Source organism: Rhinopithecus roxellana, chromosome 15, assembly GCF_007565055.1.
Source record: "Rhinopithecus roxellana isolate Shanxi Qingling chromosome 15, ASM756505v1, whole genome shotgun sequence".
NCBI classification, from domain to species: domain Eukaryota; kingdom Metazoa; phylum Chordata; class Mammalia; order Primates; family Cercopithecidae; genus Rhinopithecus; species Rhinopithecus roxellana.
Genome location: NC_044563.1, coordinates 96,262,145 through 96,277,328, shown reverse-complemented (window position 1 = coordinate 96,277,328; position 15,184 = coordinate 96,262,145). Strand labels below are relative to the sequence as shown.

Below are 15,184 nucleotides of genomic sequence, written 5' to 3'. Positions count from 1 at the left end.
AATCTTGCCTCAGTGCAACCTCTACCCCCCCAGGTTCAAGAGGTCCTCCTGCCTTAGCCTCCTGAGTAGCTGGGATTACAGGCATGTGCCACCACACCTGGTTAGGTTTTGTATTTTTAGTAGAGACAGGGTTTCACCATTTTGGTGAGACTGGACTTGAACTCCTGACCTCAGCTGATCCGCCTGCCTCGGCCTCCCAAAGTGCTGGAATTACAGGCATGAGCCACTGCATCCGGCCTGGGTCTCATATTTTTAAGAGATCTTTTGTCTTAAGATCTTTCGTCTTTAAGATCTTTTGTCACATTAGTATTTATTAGAATGACTAGAATAGTAAAGAGTCTTGAACATTTAGCATGAATAGTAATTAAAGACTTAGGGAAGTTTGGCCTAATGCATATTATTTGACTTGAAGTTTTATTGAATAGAAGAGGATAATATTTGTTTTCTGCTGTTTTAGGGGGTTGAGGTAATAAGGAACTTTTTCTTAATAAAAAGCTGAAATTAAGAACTTATAGCTGTCTGACAATGATAAGATTGGACTGCATTAGTAGAGAGTGCCTCAGGTATAAGTAGATGTTCAATAAATATTTGTTGAATTAGTTGGGCCTGGTGATGTGCGCCTTTAGTCCCAGCTACTCAGAAGGTTGAGGCAGGAAGATCGCTTGACCGCAGGAGGTTGAGACTGTGATTGCACCACTGCATTCCAGTCTGGGTAACAGAGTGAGACCCTGTCTCAAAAAACAAACAAACAAACAAACAAAAAACATTAAAAAATCTGAAATAATAAATATTTGTTGAATGAATGAATGAAGGAATGAATTAAAGGATGAATTAATAAAATAAATAAAAATTGGGTTCTGGAAAATTTTAAGCAGAGATGTTGTAGAGGGTGTTCCCATGCTGATGGAATGTTATCTTCACAATCTCCTAAGGTTCCTTTCAAATTAATACTACAGTTATTATACTTTCTTAATTAGAAGACTGACTTTCAAAATATGTTCTGTTTCCTGTCAATAAATAATTTGGTCAGTAACTTTTGTAAGATGTCTTATTGTTTACATAGTAAACATCTAACATTTTATTTGAGTCCTTTAACAATCCAGTGTGGAAAATATTATTATACTGATTTTACATATGAGTAAAATGAGACTGAGAGAATTAGGTAGCTTGTTTAGCGTCGCTCAGAAAGTTGTGAATGTAGGGTTTGAATCTTGGCCTCTGAATACTCTGTTTAATACAATACAAAGTAGTTATTCTTTAAAGCCTTCGAATTCTGCAGTGGGAGCAAGAAAAAGAGATTATGGGCTGTTCCTCCCTCTCACAACCCACAAACAACTAAAATAACTCCACTTTTACCCTTTTCTATGTAAAATAGGCAGTATGGCAAACCAGGAGTGATATAGATAATACAGTTCTCCATGTGGTAGTATTTATCTTGATCTGTACCTGAATGAGAGAGAGGGTTGAAGAAATACAACCTCTTGTAGAGGTTACAGAAGGATACAGGGTAAGACAGAACTACTGGTAGGGCCCATAACCCATCTGTATCTATGTTTGTTTGAGTTTTGCTAAAGGAATGAAGATGCCATAGTTATTTATGAGATATATCTAAATGCAATGGTGACATACCACATGATGTCTAGAGTATGAGGATTCATTCTCTGTCTCCATGAGTGGGTCTAACCTTAATGGCTGAGATCATCTTAGTCAGCCTGCCTGTTTTACACACATGCTCCTCTATGCTATGTCTGGCATCTCCTCCTTAGTGTGAAAGTGCCTCTCTGGACAGTGTGTCAGGGAAACAGTAATGTTGGTTGTTTGAGTTAGCACAAACTGTGTTTGTGTTTGACACACACACAGATGATAAGAGAGAGAGAGAGAGAAAAAAAACACAATTATGTGATGAAATATGGAACCAAATAAGGAAAATAGTATTTTCTTTCCTTGGTCATTTATGATTAATTATTTCAAAATTTACATTTAGGGATTAAGGTAGATATGCTTGTAGTTATAGTCTTCTGTAGCTTAGAAAAATAACAGTCTCTTCTGACCGAAAAAAATTGACTAAACAAGTACTTTTTCATGGGAAATTCTACAAATGGTTCCCAATGTTTTTCAAAGGCACTGTTGAAAACCAATTACTTGTTATAGTTACTCAACTAATATGTCTGAAAAGTTTGGTTATAGAACCTAAATAGTATCATTGTAGTTCACTGTTAAAGACTGGAAGCATTGCTCCCTGTTACTTTATTAGGGTTGTTACTAAAAGAAGTAAAATTAGGAACTGCATTACATCAAATAGTACAAGCATATTATGATTGGGCTTGGTGCAAATACTGAATTAAAATGCAAATTTATTACAACACTGCTACTAAGTGCCACTGAAGGCCTGGTTTCATTTTTAGTTTTGATTGCAAGCATAAATCTTCGGAGGAGTGCACAGGAACACAAAAGTCATGGTTTCTTTCACTGCATGATAGGTCTTTGAAGATCAAATAGTGTAGGTTATTCTTGAGGTAACTTTAGCAGTGCTGTTATCACCAAAGGGTCAGGATGGATTTAACAGCATTCCCATAGAATTAGTGTTCTATCTTAAAGGCCAGTTCTGTCTCCTAGTTTGTTCATTTCTATCATAAGGGCCTAAAGTATATGTAAGTGCTTTGATTGCTTATTCCATACATTTCCTTTTCTACAGAATACTTTGTTTTTTTTGTTTTTTGTTTTCTTTGGAATAGCAATTCATAATTACTACTGTTTTCTGTTTTAGGCAATCACAGAAGGACTAGAGTGGTTTTACAAGAGCTGTGGCTGTAAACTTTGCATATTTGCTTATAAATGAGTTTTTCTTGAATTTCTACTTACAAATTTACAGCAATTGTTTTATCTGGTGGAACTTAAAAAAAACTAGAAATGCTTAGAGTTTAATCATCTGCCACTTTTCAACTCTGATAAAATTTTTAATAGCAAAGTTCACATACCTAGGGATTTTTACTGTCTCTTTAGAAAAAAGTATCAAAACAGTAACTATCGATGTTTAGATTTTATAGATTTTTAAAAATATAAATTGTTATCCATAACAGTTAAACGAATGCTATATTGATCTAGAGACTGACTTGTAAAAAAGATTGATACAACAGATGTTTTTCACTTTCCTGTTTTAATGAAATAATGTTTGCCAGTATTTTCTATATATGTCTGTGTAATTGTACAACTTCAGAGTAATATCTAGATCCTAGAATCTCCAAAAATTAGAGCTGGAGGTGCTTTGTATATTATGTAATCCAACTTCTTACTTTTCGTATTGGGATCTCAATATCCATAAAAGAAAAGTCACTGCTCTGAATTATATAGTAAATTACTAAGGTGGAAACTTAATATTCCCCCAAAATAGCATGTTTAGTCCATTTTACATAGTCTCTTGATTGTCTTGTTATCAATAGTGGGTAATTATTGTAGAACCCATGGACTCTTTTTGCTAACAACAAATGCATACAGCAGCTAGTTTTATAAATATGTATATACATTATAATACAGCAGCACCCATAGTTTTTTTTTTTTTTAATTATACCACTTTGCATGAATGTAGACATTTCAAAGCTCTCCTTTGTACTCTCTGTTATCAACATCTTTTACTTCTTTTGAAGTCTGTGTGATATACATAAAAGCAATTAAAACCTCTCCCCACTTGGGGTTAGAGGCACAAGGTCTTCTTAATTAAAACTCAAACAAAAGCTACTGGCAAGAATTCCTACTATATGATTAAGGTCTAAAGTATTATGATACATTAGAATCATTGTTAACTATTGGGATTAAAAGAAATCAATATGTTGGGAAAAAAATTAGTTGAATCTAATTAGTGAAATAAATGTTTACATAAAAGAAAACACTGAAGTTTAATAACAGGTTCTGATTATAAACATAATACTGGCTAAAAATGTTCTTTGTTATTATTACATTGACCACATAATCATATTTTATATTCACTGAAAAAGAATCGGAAACTTATTGTTTGTAGTTAATTATTATAATTAAAAGTATAAAACTAAAAATCATACCTGGTTTCAAAAATTTCAATTATAAAATGTTCTTATATGTGAAAATAGTCACCAATTATAAAATATTTCTATTGATTTTATTTTTAAAAGGCTAATTTTAGCAATAGCTACAGCCTAGAGTAGGGAAAGGAGGCAAAATTGGTTTAAAGTAAAATGATCCAAAGTATTCTTACACAATTATGATTACATTAAATATGTACTAGTCTATTTGGTGACATATCGAAACAAAAAAGAATATGTTTTGATATAATACAAATGCAAGACATTTTACTTTTTTCTTCCTGATTGCTATGATGAAAGTAAGCATAGCTAACATGGAGAAGAAAAACTGTTACTAATTGAAGCCCAGATTTTAAGTAAAATGAAGGTCATTAGCAATTTCCTGGAAGCCATTCAGATTGCTTACCAGGAAATGGTGGCTAGCAGGACATCTGTAATCGCCCTGTGTGGAATTAGTGAAAACATACTGGAGCTTAAATGATGTGTGTTAGATTTAGGCTGAGGGGGGAGCCTTTCTCTATTAAAGTAGCTAGTATTATTTGAATACAAACAATTTTGTCTCAGTATTAATGTACAAACCCAGAATTGAAAACAGCCATTAACATCTATATCTACATCTATACATCCATACATTAATACACACCTATAGATTGCATTATGACTCTTAGTGGAACGAGAGATGACAGGGTAATGTCAGAATAATACGAATCTGAGAGTGAAATGTGTTTAGGTAAATTAAAGGAACTTCTATAACTTAGAATGCTGATTTCATAACATTTTGGATGGTAAATTTAGTCCCATTTTCGTAGCATTTTCTTATCTCAATAAAGAAATGAGAAAAGTTGAGTGTTAAATGAAAATGCCTCCAAGGACATAAACCTAAGTCTGATTTACTCTGCATTGTGGTGGGAGAAATGGGGTCACTGATTTAGAGACTTTTAGCCCAGCATCTCTATATTACTTGAATGATTGGTTGGTTTAATGAAGATTAGCATCTCTGGAACTATTAAAAATATCAGAGAAAAACTGAGGAGAGTATTCTGTGCATCAATTTGTATAGTAAATTATATATACATAGAAAATTACTGGAAGGGTATTTAGTAAACTGTTAACAGAGATTGTGCAGTAGGAAATGAATGGTATAGGGTGAGGCTGATTTTTAAATTTTGTGCTGTGTAATTTGTACTATAGGACTTTTTAAAATGATGTGTTGTGCATTGCTTTTTGAATAAAAAATACTATTTTTAAAAAGACTGAATAATAAAGGTGAAGGGGATTAGTTTTCTTATTTGTACAAAAGAAAATAGATGGTACTACCTACTTAGCTTCTGAATTTTATTGAGAGTGTTAGAGAGAAAATATGTACTTTATAGGGTAGCGTGAAGTAGGGAATCAATAAATGCTACAGTAGGCAAGAACACGTCATATTTTAGTACTTGAAACTGAAAATATTTAATAGAATAACTAGAACTGAAGTGCTTAAATTTATACTCTTACATTTTTTACACTCATTACATTTACACTCTTACATTTACACTCTTACATTTTTATTGAGGACCCCAAAAAGATTGGTTTTTGTTTGTATTTATTCTGTAGAAATTAAACAAGAGAAATTTTTAAAGTACCTACTAATTCATTTAGAAGTTATGATATTAAACCTTGTACATAGGGCCAAGTGCAGTGGCTCAGACCTGTAATCCCAGCACTTTGGGAAGCCAAAGCAAGAGGAATGCTTGAGGATAGGAGTTCAAGACCAGCCTGGGCATATAGCAAGACCCCATCTCTACAAAAAGTTTTAAAAGTTAGCTGGGTGTGGTGACATGTGCCTGTAGTCTTAGCTACTGGAGAAGCTGAGGCAGGTGGATCGTTTTAGCCCAGGGGTTCAGGGCTACAGTGAGCTATCATGGTACCACTACATAGTAACATGAAACAAATTTTTATGAAAAATAGCTGTAACCAAATAGCTAAACAAAAACAAATTAGTGAGAAGAGTGACATTGGTTTACATTTTTCAGATCTCTTTAATGTATAGGTTAATAGATGTTGGACTCTTATATCTGTTTTTGCATTTAGTCGACTTTGATAAATTTTTGATTGAAGTATATGAAGACAATCTGACCTCATTTTGATATGGAGTTAAAGAGAGGAATATTTTACAACCTTTTCATGTAATTGTGAATATTCTTCTTTGATACTTTGCCAAGTTTTACAAGTGGCAGTTTCTTAAAAGTTAGGTCCAGTACAGGATCTGAAACCCTGTCAATGAACTTTTCATACTTTTATGTTAAAATCTATTGGTTTAACCTTAACTTCCAATGAATCTTTTGCTCCATGCATGATTTTGTAACATCGTGTGTAACTCTTTTCCTTATGTTGACACATTTCATTATGTAATATCAGAAAATTGCATTCATTAATATCACCACAAATCTCATCAGAAAAGTCTTTAAAAGTATTTGGAAACTGTCATGCTCTTGATGGCAGATAGAAGTTTTCCAAAACTATCATTTTCCCTTGAATGAATTATTTTTACCAATACTATCAGTTACTTTTCTTGAAGTGACAAGCCTCACTTGCCAAATATTGAGATCCGAATAATAATATTTTCTTAGTTGTTCTTTCAAATGAAAGTGTTGCTCTATAAAAATAGCTTTGATAAAATTCAGCTTCCAGTGCCAATAAAAGCACAAGTGACGATTTTCCTTGAAGCAACTGTTATGTGTGTAAGAGAAGTGCTTCTCATTTCATCACACAGACTATTAAAAGTATATGTACTTAAAAGTCACCATTTAATAAAAGTAATTTTTATTGGTTTCATCAAGGAACATTCTTAAGTGACATTAGATTTTTTTGTTTGTATTTACTTGTTTTATTACAAGTGTGTGATGGTGAAGAATACAATTACTACAAAGATTGGTTCCTTCGATTCATGCTAAGAAACCAGCAGTTTTACTCACTATTTCATTTGCATAATCAATGCAAATGTCATCACTGTAACGTGCAAATAATGCCTTAGCATTACTATAAAAACTATGAAAATTATTTCAGGGACACCTTGAATAGTTTTCTGGGACTCCCAGGATCTAAGAACCACATTTTGAGAACTGCTGGACTAGATCCTTAGGTTAGCACATAATTACTTTGACAATAAGTTAATTGCTCAGTAATAACTACAAAGCAACTTAGTCACATTTTAGACTTCAAAGAATCTATGAAACCCTGAATGAAGTTAATGGCTTCAAGAAGTTAGTTGCTTTCTTCCCCTGGATCTGCAACTGTGACATAATAAACATGAACTGTGGAGTTGATCACATGTGTGTTTGATTTTTGATGGGTATAAATTTATCTGTTTATTTAATCTATTTTACTCTCAACTTTCTAACCTGAAATGTGGTTTACAAAAAAAAGAAAAAAAAAAAAAGAAAACCATGCGTTTCAGGATTAATGTGAAGATGAGATGGGTAGTTGTAAAGTGACTGACGAGATAGATTCTTGGTCAATAGTTTTCCAGTAGGAAAAGGAACAAGAGTATTTGGATATGTGCCACCAATAGGGACCTGGAACTGTCATTAGCTCTTGTATCACAAATTATCTCATGGGAAACGATTAAACATGTATAATACTGCGAGGAAGTCCCAGAAATTGGTATGATCATAAATGTCAAGTTTACAGCGTAGTTCGTGTCACCAACGTTTGCTCAACCAAAAATGATATTCAATTTATTGATAATTAAAATATTTTTTGAATAATCTAGGCCTGGTAAATAATAGCCTATTCAGCTTCATTCCCATCTTATAACAGGTAGTTTAGCTATTATATGCCTCCCAACCCCTTGCAGTATTATTAAATCATCAGGTTTAGGTACAGGCCAAATTATTTTACCTAAAATGTTATTTTCTATATAATTTTGCTTCTGGTATTTTATTATAGTGGTAGCTAAAACTTAGAGGGCTTCTTGTTAAAATGGATTATTCACATGTAATATTGCCGATCACACAGTTAATAAATGGATTTTTTAGTGTAACTGTGATAATGAGATTTTAATATATATACACATTTATTTTAAAAGTTATAATGGGCCAGGCGCGGTGGCTCAAGCCTGTTATCCCAGCACTTTGGGAGGCCGAGACGGGCGGATCACGAGGTCAGGAGATCGAGACCATCCTGGCTAACATGGTGAAACCCCGTCTCTACTAAAAAACCCCGTCTCTACTAAAAAACTAGCCGGGCGAGGTGGCGGGTGCCTGTAGTCCCAGCTACTCAGGAGGCTGAGGCAGGAGAACGGCGGGAACCCGGGAGGTGGAGCTTGCAGTGAGCTGAGATCCGGCCGCTGCACTCCAGCCTGGGCAACAGAGTGACACTCCGTCTCAGAAAACAACAGCAACAACAACAACAACAAAGTTATAAGGAGATTTTTATAATGTGAGTTAGTAAACACAAAATTATGAAAAACATTTTAAAAGGTTATGCTATGATTAATTTGCTTTATTTCACTTTAGCCTTTTTTGTTTGAATAAACATATGTAGTTTTAAAATAGACATTTGTGATAATATTTATATATAGCTGATTTTTTAAAGAAAAATGCATGGGATTGTGATTAATCTCCTTGCTATTTATAGGCACAGGAATGCTCTGTGCCTAGCACCCTAGGTGCTAGGACGTGCTCTGGGTATTTCTTTAGTTTAGAGTCTGCTCTTAACCAAAGTCTCAAGGGATAGCTATGTCGCATTAGGAACTGGCCCATAGTACTAGACCTCCCACACACTTAGTATTTAGGTCATTTATCTGAATTTTTAAAAATTACTGGGCTAACCACTTAATAAAATATGTGCATTTTCATCCAAATGGTATTTTTATGAATAAGGGCCTTGAAATAAGCATAAATTGCACATTATTCTCTACATTTTTAAATGTGTTGCTACTGTTAGTAATTACTACTGAGTGCACATTTAATGCACTGAGGAAATTTGATGCAATTATTCCGTTTACTTGTGATTCCCTTTCAATCCAAATGTCTGCATTAAAATACTGAAAAAGAAAACTACAGAGAATTTAGGTCGTTTTAAAAATGCGCTCATTTGTGTACTCTGCTAGTAAACTTCTACTGCACTAACCAAGATAAAATTAGAATGGGCCTAACATAGTAAACGATAGGGTTCCAAAATTAAGGTGATTTTAAATAAAATTACCTTTTAAATATAACCTTAAAAAGGCTGAGTCAATTGCAAGGCAACTTCCTTATGGAAGTAAGTAAGAAATGAATATAACTGAGCTCAAAATTTAACTAGTTTAACTTCAGACAAATTATTTTTTCTCAAGCCTCTTTTCAGCACTTAGGATTTGATTATACCTGAAAATGGATTGAAGAGACACAAGTTGGTAGCTCTTAGAAAGTCTATACAAAATGATAGAAATAACCAAGTAAAGGTCTAAGACTCTCTCTTCCATGAGTGCCTAGCACTTTTTTAAACCTCAGAGGATTTGGGTACCGAAAAAGATCTCTAATGCTGAAAGGGTCTGAAAATAAGAAGAGTGCAAGAGGGGTACAGCTTTTGTAAACCTACTTTTTATTTTCTCCTTTGATCATAAACTAGTAAGAAAAGTACATGTTTCATGGAAATGGTCCAATATCATTAAAATGGTTTGGCCAGGGAATAGAGTAAGGTAGAAAAACCGAAGTATTAAATGAAAGGAGGAACTCCGCATCCATTTTGTTTGGTAGATATCATCAGTGTTAGTTTCCTTTCAAGTTAATGTGTGACTATTTTTATACGTGTTTTAATAATATTCTTAAATACCTCTCCATGAAAGAGGGGAGATTTAAAATGAGATATTTTCCATAGCTTTAAAATATGTTTTTTCATATAATAGTAATGAGAAACTTGTGTTCTTATGCTTAAAAGCAAAGAGTTACATTCCTATTAACATTTGTTTAACTAGGCTTCCATCACAACAGGTGCACAATTATTTTTATGAGTAAAATATTATCAGCCTTCAAAATTAGCCAGGGCAAAATGAAAGTTGTCTGATTAAATAATCAGAGCTGATACTTAAAATACATTTGATTTCCATGGGAATTTTAAAATGTTAAGTTCTAATCTCTTATTCTAATATGCAGAGAGAGTTGCAATTGTTTGTAGTATGTAAGTAGTAGCTTGTATTGTAACTAGTTTGATGTATTTCATATAATTCAATTGATATTATGAGACAAAGTACTAGGTTATTACTTCTAGTCTAACATTTTAATCTAGCAATAAAGTGGTAGCATGCTCCACATTAAATCAGTAAAAAAAGTGGCCCTTTCCATTTGAAGACTATTACGTTTTCAATTTAAAAAGGCACATCAGTTTAGAAAATTAAAATCCAGTCTTGCTTATTTACATTTAATTTGTGGGGGTTAAAAATAATAAAAATATGTAATTTATTCCATAAAATGTATATAGGTCATATGTACTGAATATATTGATGAACAATAAGAAATCCTTAATGGTAAGAAGCGAACGTAAAATCAACACCCCCTAACCCCTTACTGAAGTGAACAGGAACTTACCTAGGAGGTGACATCACCATGTTTTAGAAGTGCTACAGCAGTACAGCTGTTATAAACCAATTACAGGTAGGTAACTGTTTGTTTTCATAACTGAATCTGTTTGTCAATCATGGGAATGCAATGAATCAGGAGAGGGGATCTCAAATACAAACCACAGAGTAAGGCAGAGCATCTGGAATGGGTCCAAGCCACAAGGATTAGGGCAGGAGTATAGATGGAATTGAAAATGTACATATGCGCATGGCTCCTGTCTTTGACCATACTCTTCAAATAGACTCAAAAGCAGAGATTATTAGAAATAAAATGTTAGCTTTCTATTGGAAACAGTCTGATTTTAAGGTTGGCTAGAAACTATATGGTTACTTACAGGAGTGTGATTGTAAAACAAATCTGTACATCTTTACGACTGTTAAGACATTTTTAATATTGGCTCATAATCATCATTTTTAAATGAAAATTTTAATTTATTTTTTATTTTAGAAGTACATTGAGATATACCTCTGACCATATTATAAATAGGTAGGTTTTTACTACTTTGATAGTCATCGACAGCAATTTCTAACTACATAACTCTTTATAAAGAAACTTTAGTTTTATCTGGACCCAGGAACGCATTTTTACTCAAGTTAGTAAAACCACCTCTACTGTTCAAACACGTATCTGTTGTGCTCAGGTTGCAGGATATGAAGAGACAGTTAAGTATACAAAGAGTGCTTTACGTAAGTCTATAGGGCTAGAAATTTTTCTAGTCTAATATGTGGGAAAATCTACTGAGACCCTGAAGTTTACGTTGGTAACATCAAGGGAGCATAAATAGAAGTTTATTAAAAAAGCTAAAGAAAATGAAATGGGCACGACCATGCTGTGGTTTTGCTTAAATACAGGCTTTCACATCCATTGAGCATTCTGGATTTCTTGTTAACTGGTTACTGAAAGGAGCTCTTTTATTTTTCCAATCATAGTTTTGTGCCAGTAGGCATTTGCCTCAAAGCACGATGGCTGTTCTCTAACACTTACAGTTGACTGTGCATTTCTCAGCCATGGCTATCATGGTTTACTGTTGCCCTCCCAGATGGATGTTGAGAAGCATTTTACTGGAATACTTGTTACTTTCCCAAGTCTCTTTCTGTGTACTATTCAGTTTTCATGTTAGGAAGAAGAAGAAGAAGGGAATCACCACTATCTGACATGGCTCTCTGTACCTGGGCCATTTTTTGAGTATTTACAAAGACTCATTTGTGATGAAATTATAATTAATAATGAAGAAAAAAATGAATAAGAGATGATGATTGAATGAGATGACATGAAATACTAGAGGAAAGAGTTATGATTTTTTTTTAGTCTAAAAAGAAGAATTTGCTTAAGACTGCAAGAAGGGCTCTGAGGAGATTCTCTGTATTATATTTCATAAAAAAAAAAAAAACTGGAAGTAGGACCACAAAAAATGCCCTTTCCCCTCTCCTCATGAACTGATTCTTATTGTGGTTGACACTAAGAAAAGCTTTTTGGTTGGAACATTAATGTCAGAACCAGGAAGGATCTTGAGAATTCATCTCATCCATCCCTCTTTTCAAGAAGGAATGCATTTGTAGAATCTCAGTCACTCCACAAATCTTTTTAAAGTGCTTATTATTTGCCCATCATTGTATTAGGTTATGTGGGGTTTATGTAATTTCATATTTTCTACTCTTCAGACATGAGAAATTCCTATTTTTAAAGGCCTACCAAGAAGTGAGAGAGAAAGCGCTGACAAAAAGAAGGACTAACATTTTTGGGGCAAATACTTTGTATCACAGTGATTTTGTGTATTTTATCTCACTTAGTCCTCAAACCAATGCCATGAGATGGGCATCACTGTCCTCCATTTCCAAAAGAGTGAACAGAGGCTCAGAAACATGAAATAATTTTGTTCAAGACAGCAAAATAGTGGCCAAACCAGGATTTGAATGGATTATATGATGCTAAAGCTCATGCCCTTGTCACCAAGGCATACTGACATCTATTCCAGACATTATTGGAACACATTTCCTCATGCACTTTTCAAATCTTTCATACTACTCTTTGATCTAAACAAACAGAAAAACAAAACCAAAATCAAACAACAAAAACAGTGATCATCCTCTATATGAGAACGTCATACTCTTAACTGTGAAATTTACTTCTTTTTTTGAGAATTGTGGGACTAGAATTACAGAAAAAGTCTATAATTTTTCTTTTCAAATTTCCCCTACAAATTTTCCCTTTTAATTTAAAGTTTTCAGGTTTGAAGATCTTCTCCTTTAGTAGAGCATGGTTTTTCTAATTTGCTGTCAAGTATTATTTCTTTTTTTTTTTTTTTTTTTTTTTTTTATTATACTTTAAGTTCTAGGGTACATGTGCATAACGTGCAGGTTTGTTACATATGTATACTTATGCCATGTTGGTGTGCTGCACCCATCAACTCGTCAGCACCCATCAATTCATCATTTATATCATGTATAACTCCCCAATGCAATCCCTCCCTCCTCCCCCCTCCCCCCTCCCCATGATAGACCCCAGTGTGTGATGTTCCCCTTCCCGAGTCCAAGTGATCTCATTGTTCAGTTCCCACCTATGAGTGAGAACATGCGGTGTTTGGTTTTCTCTTCTTGTGATAGTTTGCTAAGAATGATGGTTTCCAGCTGCATCCATGTCCCTACAAAGGACGCAAACTCATCCTTTTTTATGGCTGCATAGTATTCCATGGTGTATATGTGCCACATTTTCTTAATCCAGTCTGTCACAGATGGACATTTGGGTTGATTCCAAGTCTTTGCTATTGTGAATAGTGCCGCAATAAACATACGTGTACATGTGTCTTTGTAGTAGACTAATTTATAATCCTTTGGGTATATACCCAGTAGTGGGATGGCTGGGTCATATGGTACATCTAGTTCTAGATCCTTGAGGAATTGCCATACTCTTTTCCATAATGGTTGAACTAGTTTACAATCCCACCAACAGTGTAAAAGTGTTCCTATTTCTCCACATCCTCTCCAACACCTGTTGTTTCCTGACTTCTTAATGATTGCCATTCTAACTGGTGTGAGATGGTATCTCATTGTGGTTTTGATTTGCATTTCTCTGATGGCCAGTGATGATGAGCATTTTTTCATGTGTCTGTTGGCTGTATGGATATCTTCTTTTGAGAAATGTCTGTTCATATCCTTTCCCCACTTTTTGATGGGGTTGTTTGTTTTTTTCTCGTATATTTGTTTGAGTTCTTTGTAGATTCTGGATATTAGCCCTTTGTCAGATGAGTAGGTTGCAAAAATTTTCTCCCATTCTGTAGGTTGCCTGTTCACTCTGATGGTAGCTTCTTTTGCTGTGCAAAAGCTCTTTAGTTTAATTAGATAAACAAGACAACCTGAAGCTAAATGGATGCCCCCTGCAGAGTCAACAGGTCCAGCCTCACAGTGCACACCCTGAGCTATAGCCTCTCCAAAAGGCATCTTCCCCACAGCCTCAACGCCGAGCAAGGAGCATCAAGAGTTTGTCTCGGTTGTTTTGTTCTTTTTACAAACTATAGATATATACAGTTGAAAACTCAGGATTTCTAGCCAATAACCATAGTTAACACCACCTTATAAATTTTAAAAAAAGCCAGAAACATCTTTAAATGCCTTGTCACACCAACAGCAAAGTGCACAGAGTGAGGAGAACACGAAGAGTGCCTTTTCATTTTAAAAATGTTTGGAAATATGTACAACTTTGATACAGTTTCAGGGTGCTCCAGACACCCATGGCCACTTCATGTAAACCACTGACAATTTCTAGAGCACTTTGAGAGACTACAATATGACCGTGATCAAATTTTGTAATTAAACCTAATGAGGGCAACAGACACTTCTCAAATAAGAGATGAGTCAATTACGGCGCTCCCCTACTCTAAGTATTCACAAGGAGACAGATCAACAGTTTCTTTATTCATCCTCCTCCTCCTCCTCCTCCTCTTCTTCCTCCTCCTCTTCTTCATCTTCCTCTTCCACCTTTTTCCGGGCAACTTTAGCAGGACCCTTTGCACCATCAAACTTTCCTTTTGACTTATAGTCGGCAACATCCTTCTCATACTTCTCCTTCAGCTTTGCTGCCTTAGTGATGTAAGGCTGCTTTTCACTGTCATTTAAATTATTCCACATCTCACCCAGCTTTTTTGCCACGTCTCCAATAGAGATGCCGGGGTTTGTGGATTTGATCTTGGGACGGAATTCTGAACAGAACAGGAAGAATCCAGACGGTGGCCTTTTGGGAGCATTAGGATCCTTCTTCTTCTTGCCTCCCTTAGCTGGTCCATAATCCTTCATTTCCCGGTCATAGCGCACTTTATCTGCCTTTGCCATTTCATCAAATTTAGATTTCTCTTTCCCGGACATCGTCTTCCACCTCTCAGAGCACTTCTTGGAAAATTCTGCAAAGTTCACAGGGACCTCCGGGTTTTTCTTCTTATGTTCTTCTCTGCACGTCTGCACAAAGAAGGCATAAGCAGACATCTTGCCCTTTGGTTTCTTCGGGTCACCTTTAGCCATCCTGACTGTATTGTTCGCTAGTCTGTCAAGTATT

General features: G+C 34.7%; 2 protein-coding genes across 13 annotated transcripts in view; one reads left to right on the top strand and one right to left on the bottom strand.

The window, feature by feature from the left end:
* The window catches only part of SOX6 (SRY-box transcription factor 6), a 702,902-nt gene that overhangs the window by 423,530 nt on the left and 264,188 nt on the right, over positions 1-15,184 (top strand). The window lies entirely within an intron of this gene.
* On the bottom strand, positions 14,530-15,169 carry LOC104655330 (high mobility group protein B3). Its single transcript, XM_030918961.1, has one exon. The coding sequence runs from the start codon at positions 15,148-15,150 to the stop codon at positions 14,548-14,550; it is 603 nt and encodes a 200-aa protein (XP_030774821.1). The 5' UTR covers positions 15,151-15,169; the 3' UTR covers positions 14,530-14,547.

Bases quoted from the DNA above. Each gene is read 5' to 3' on its own strand.
- LOC104655330 (XM_030918961.1), bottom strand. From the start codon at position 15,150: ATGGCTAAAGGTGACCCGAAGAAACCAAAGGGCAAGATGTCTGCTTAT.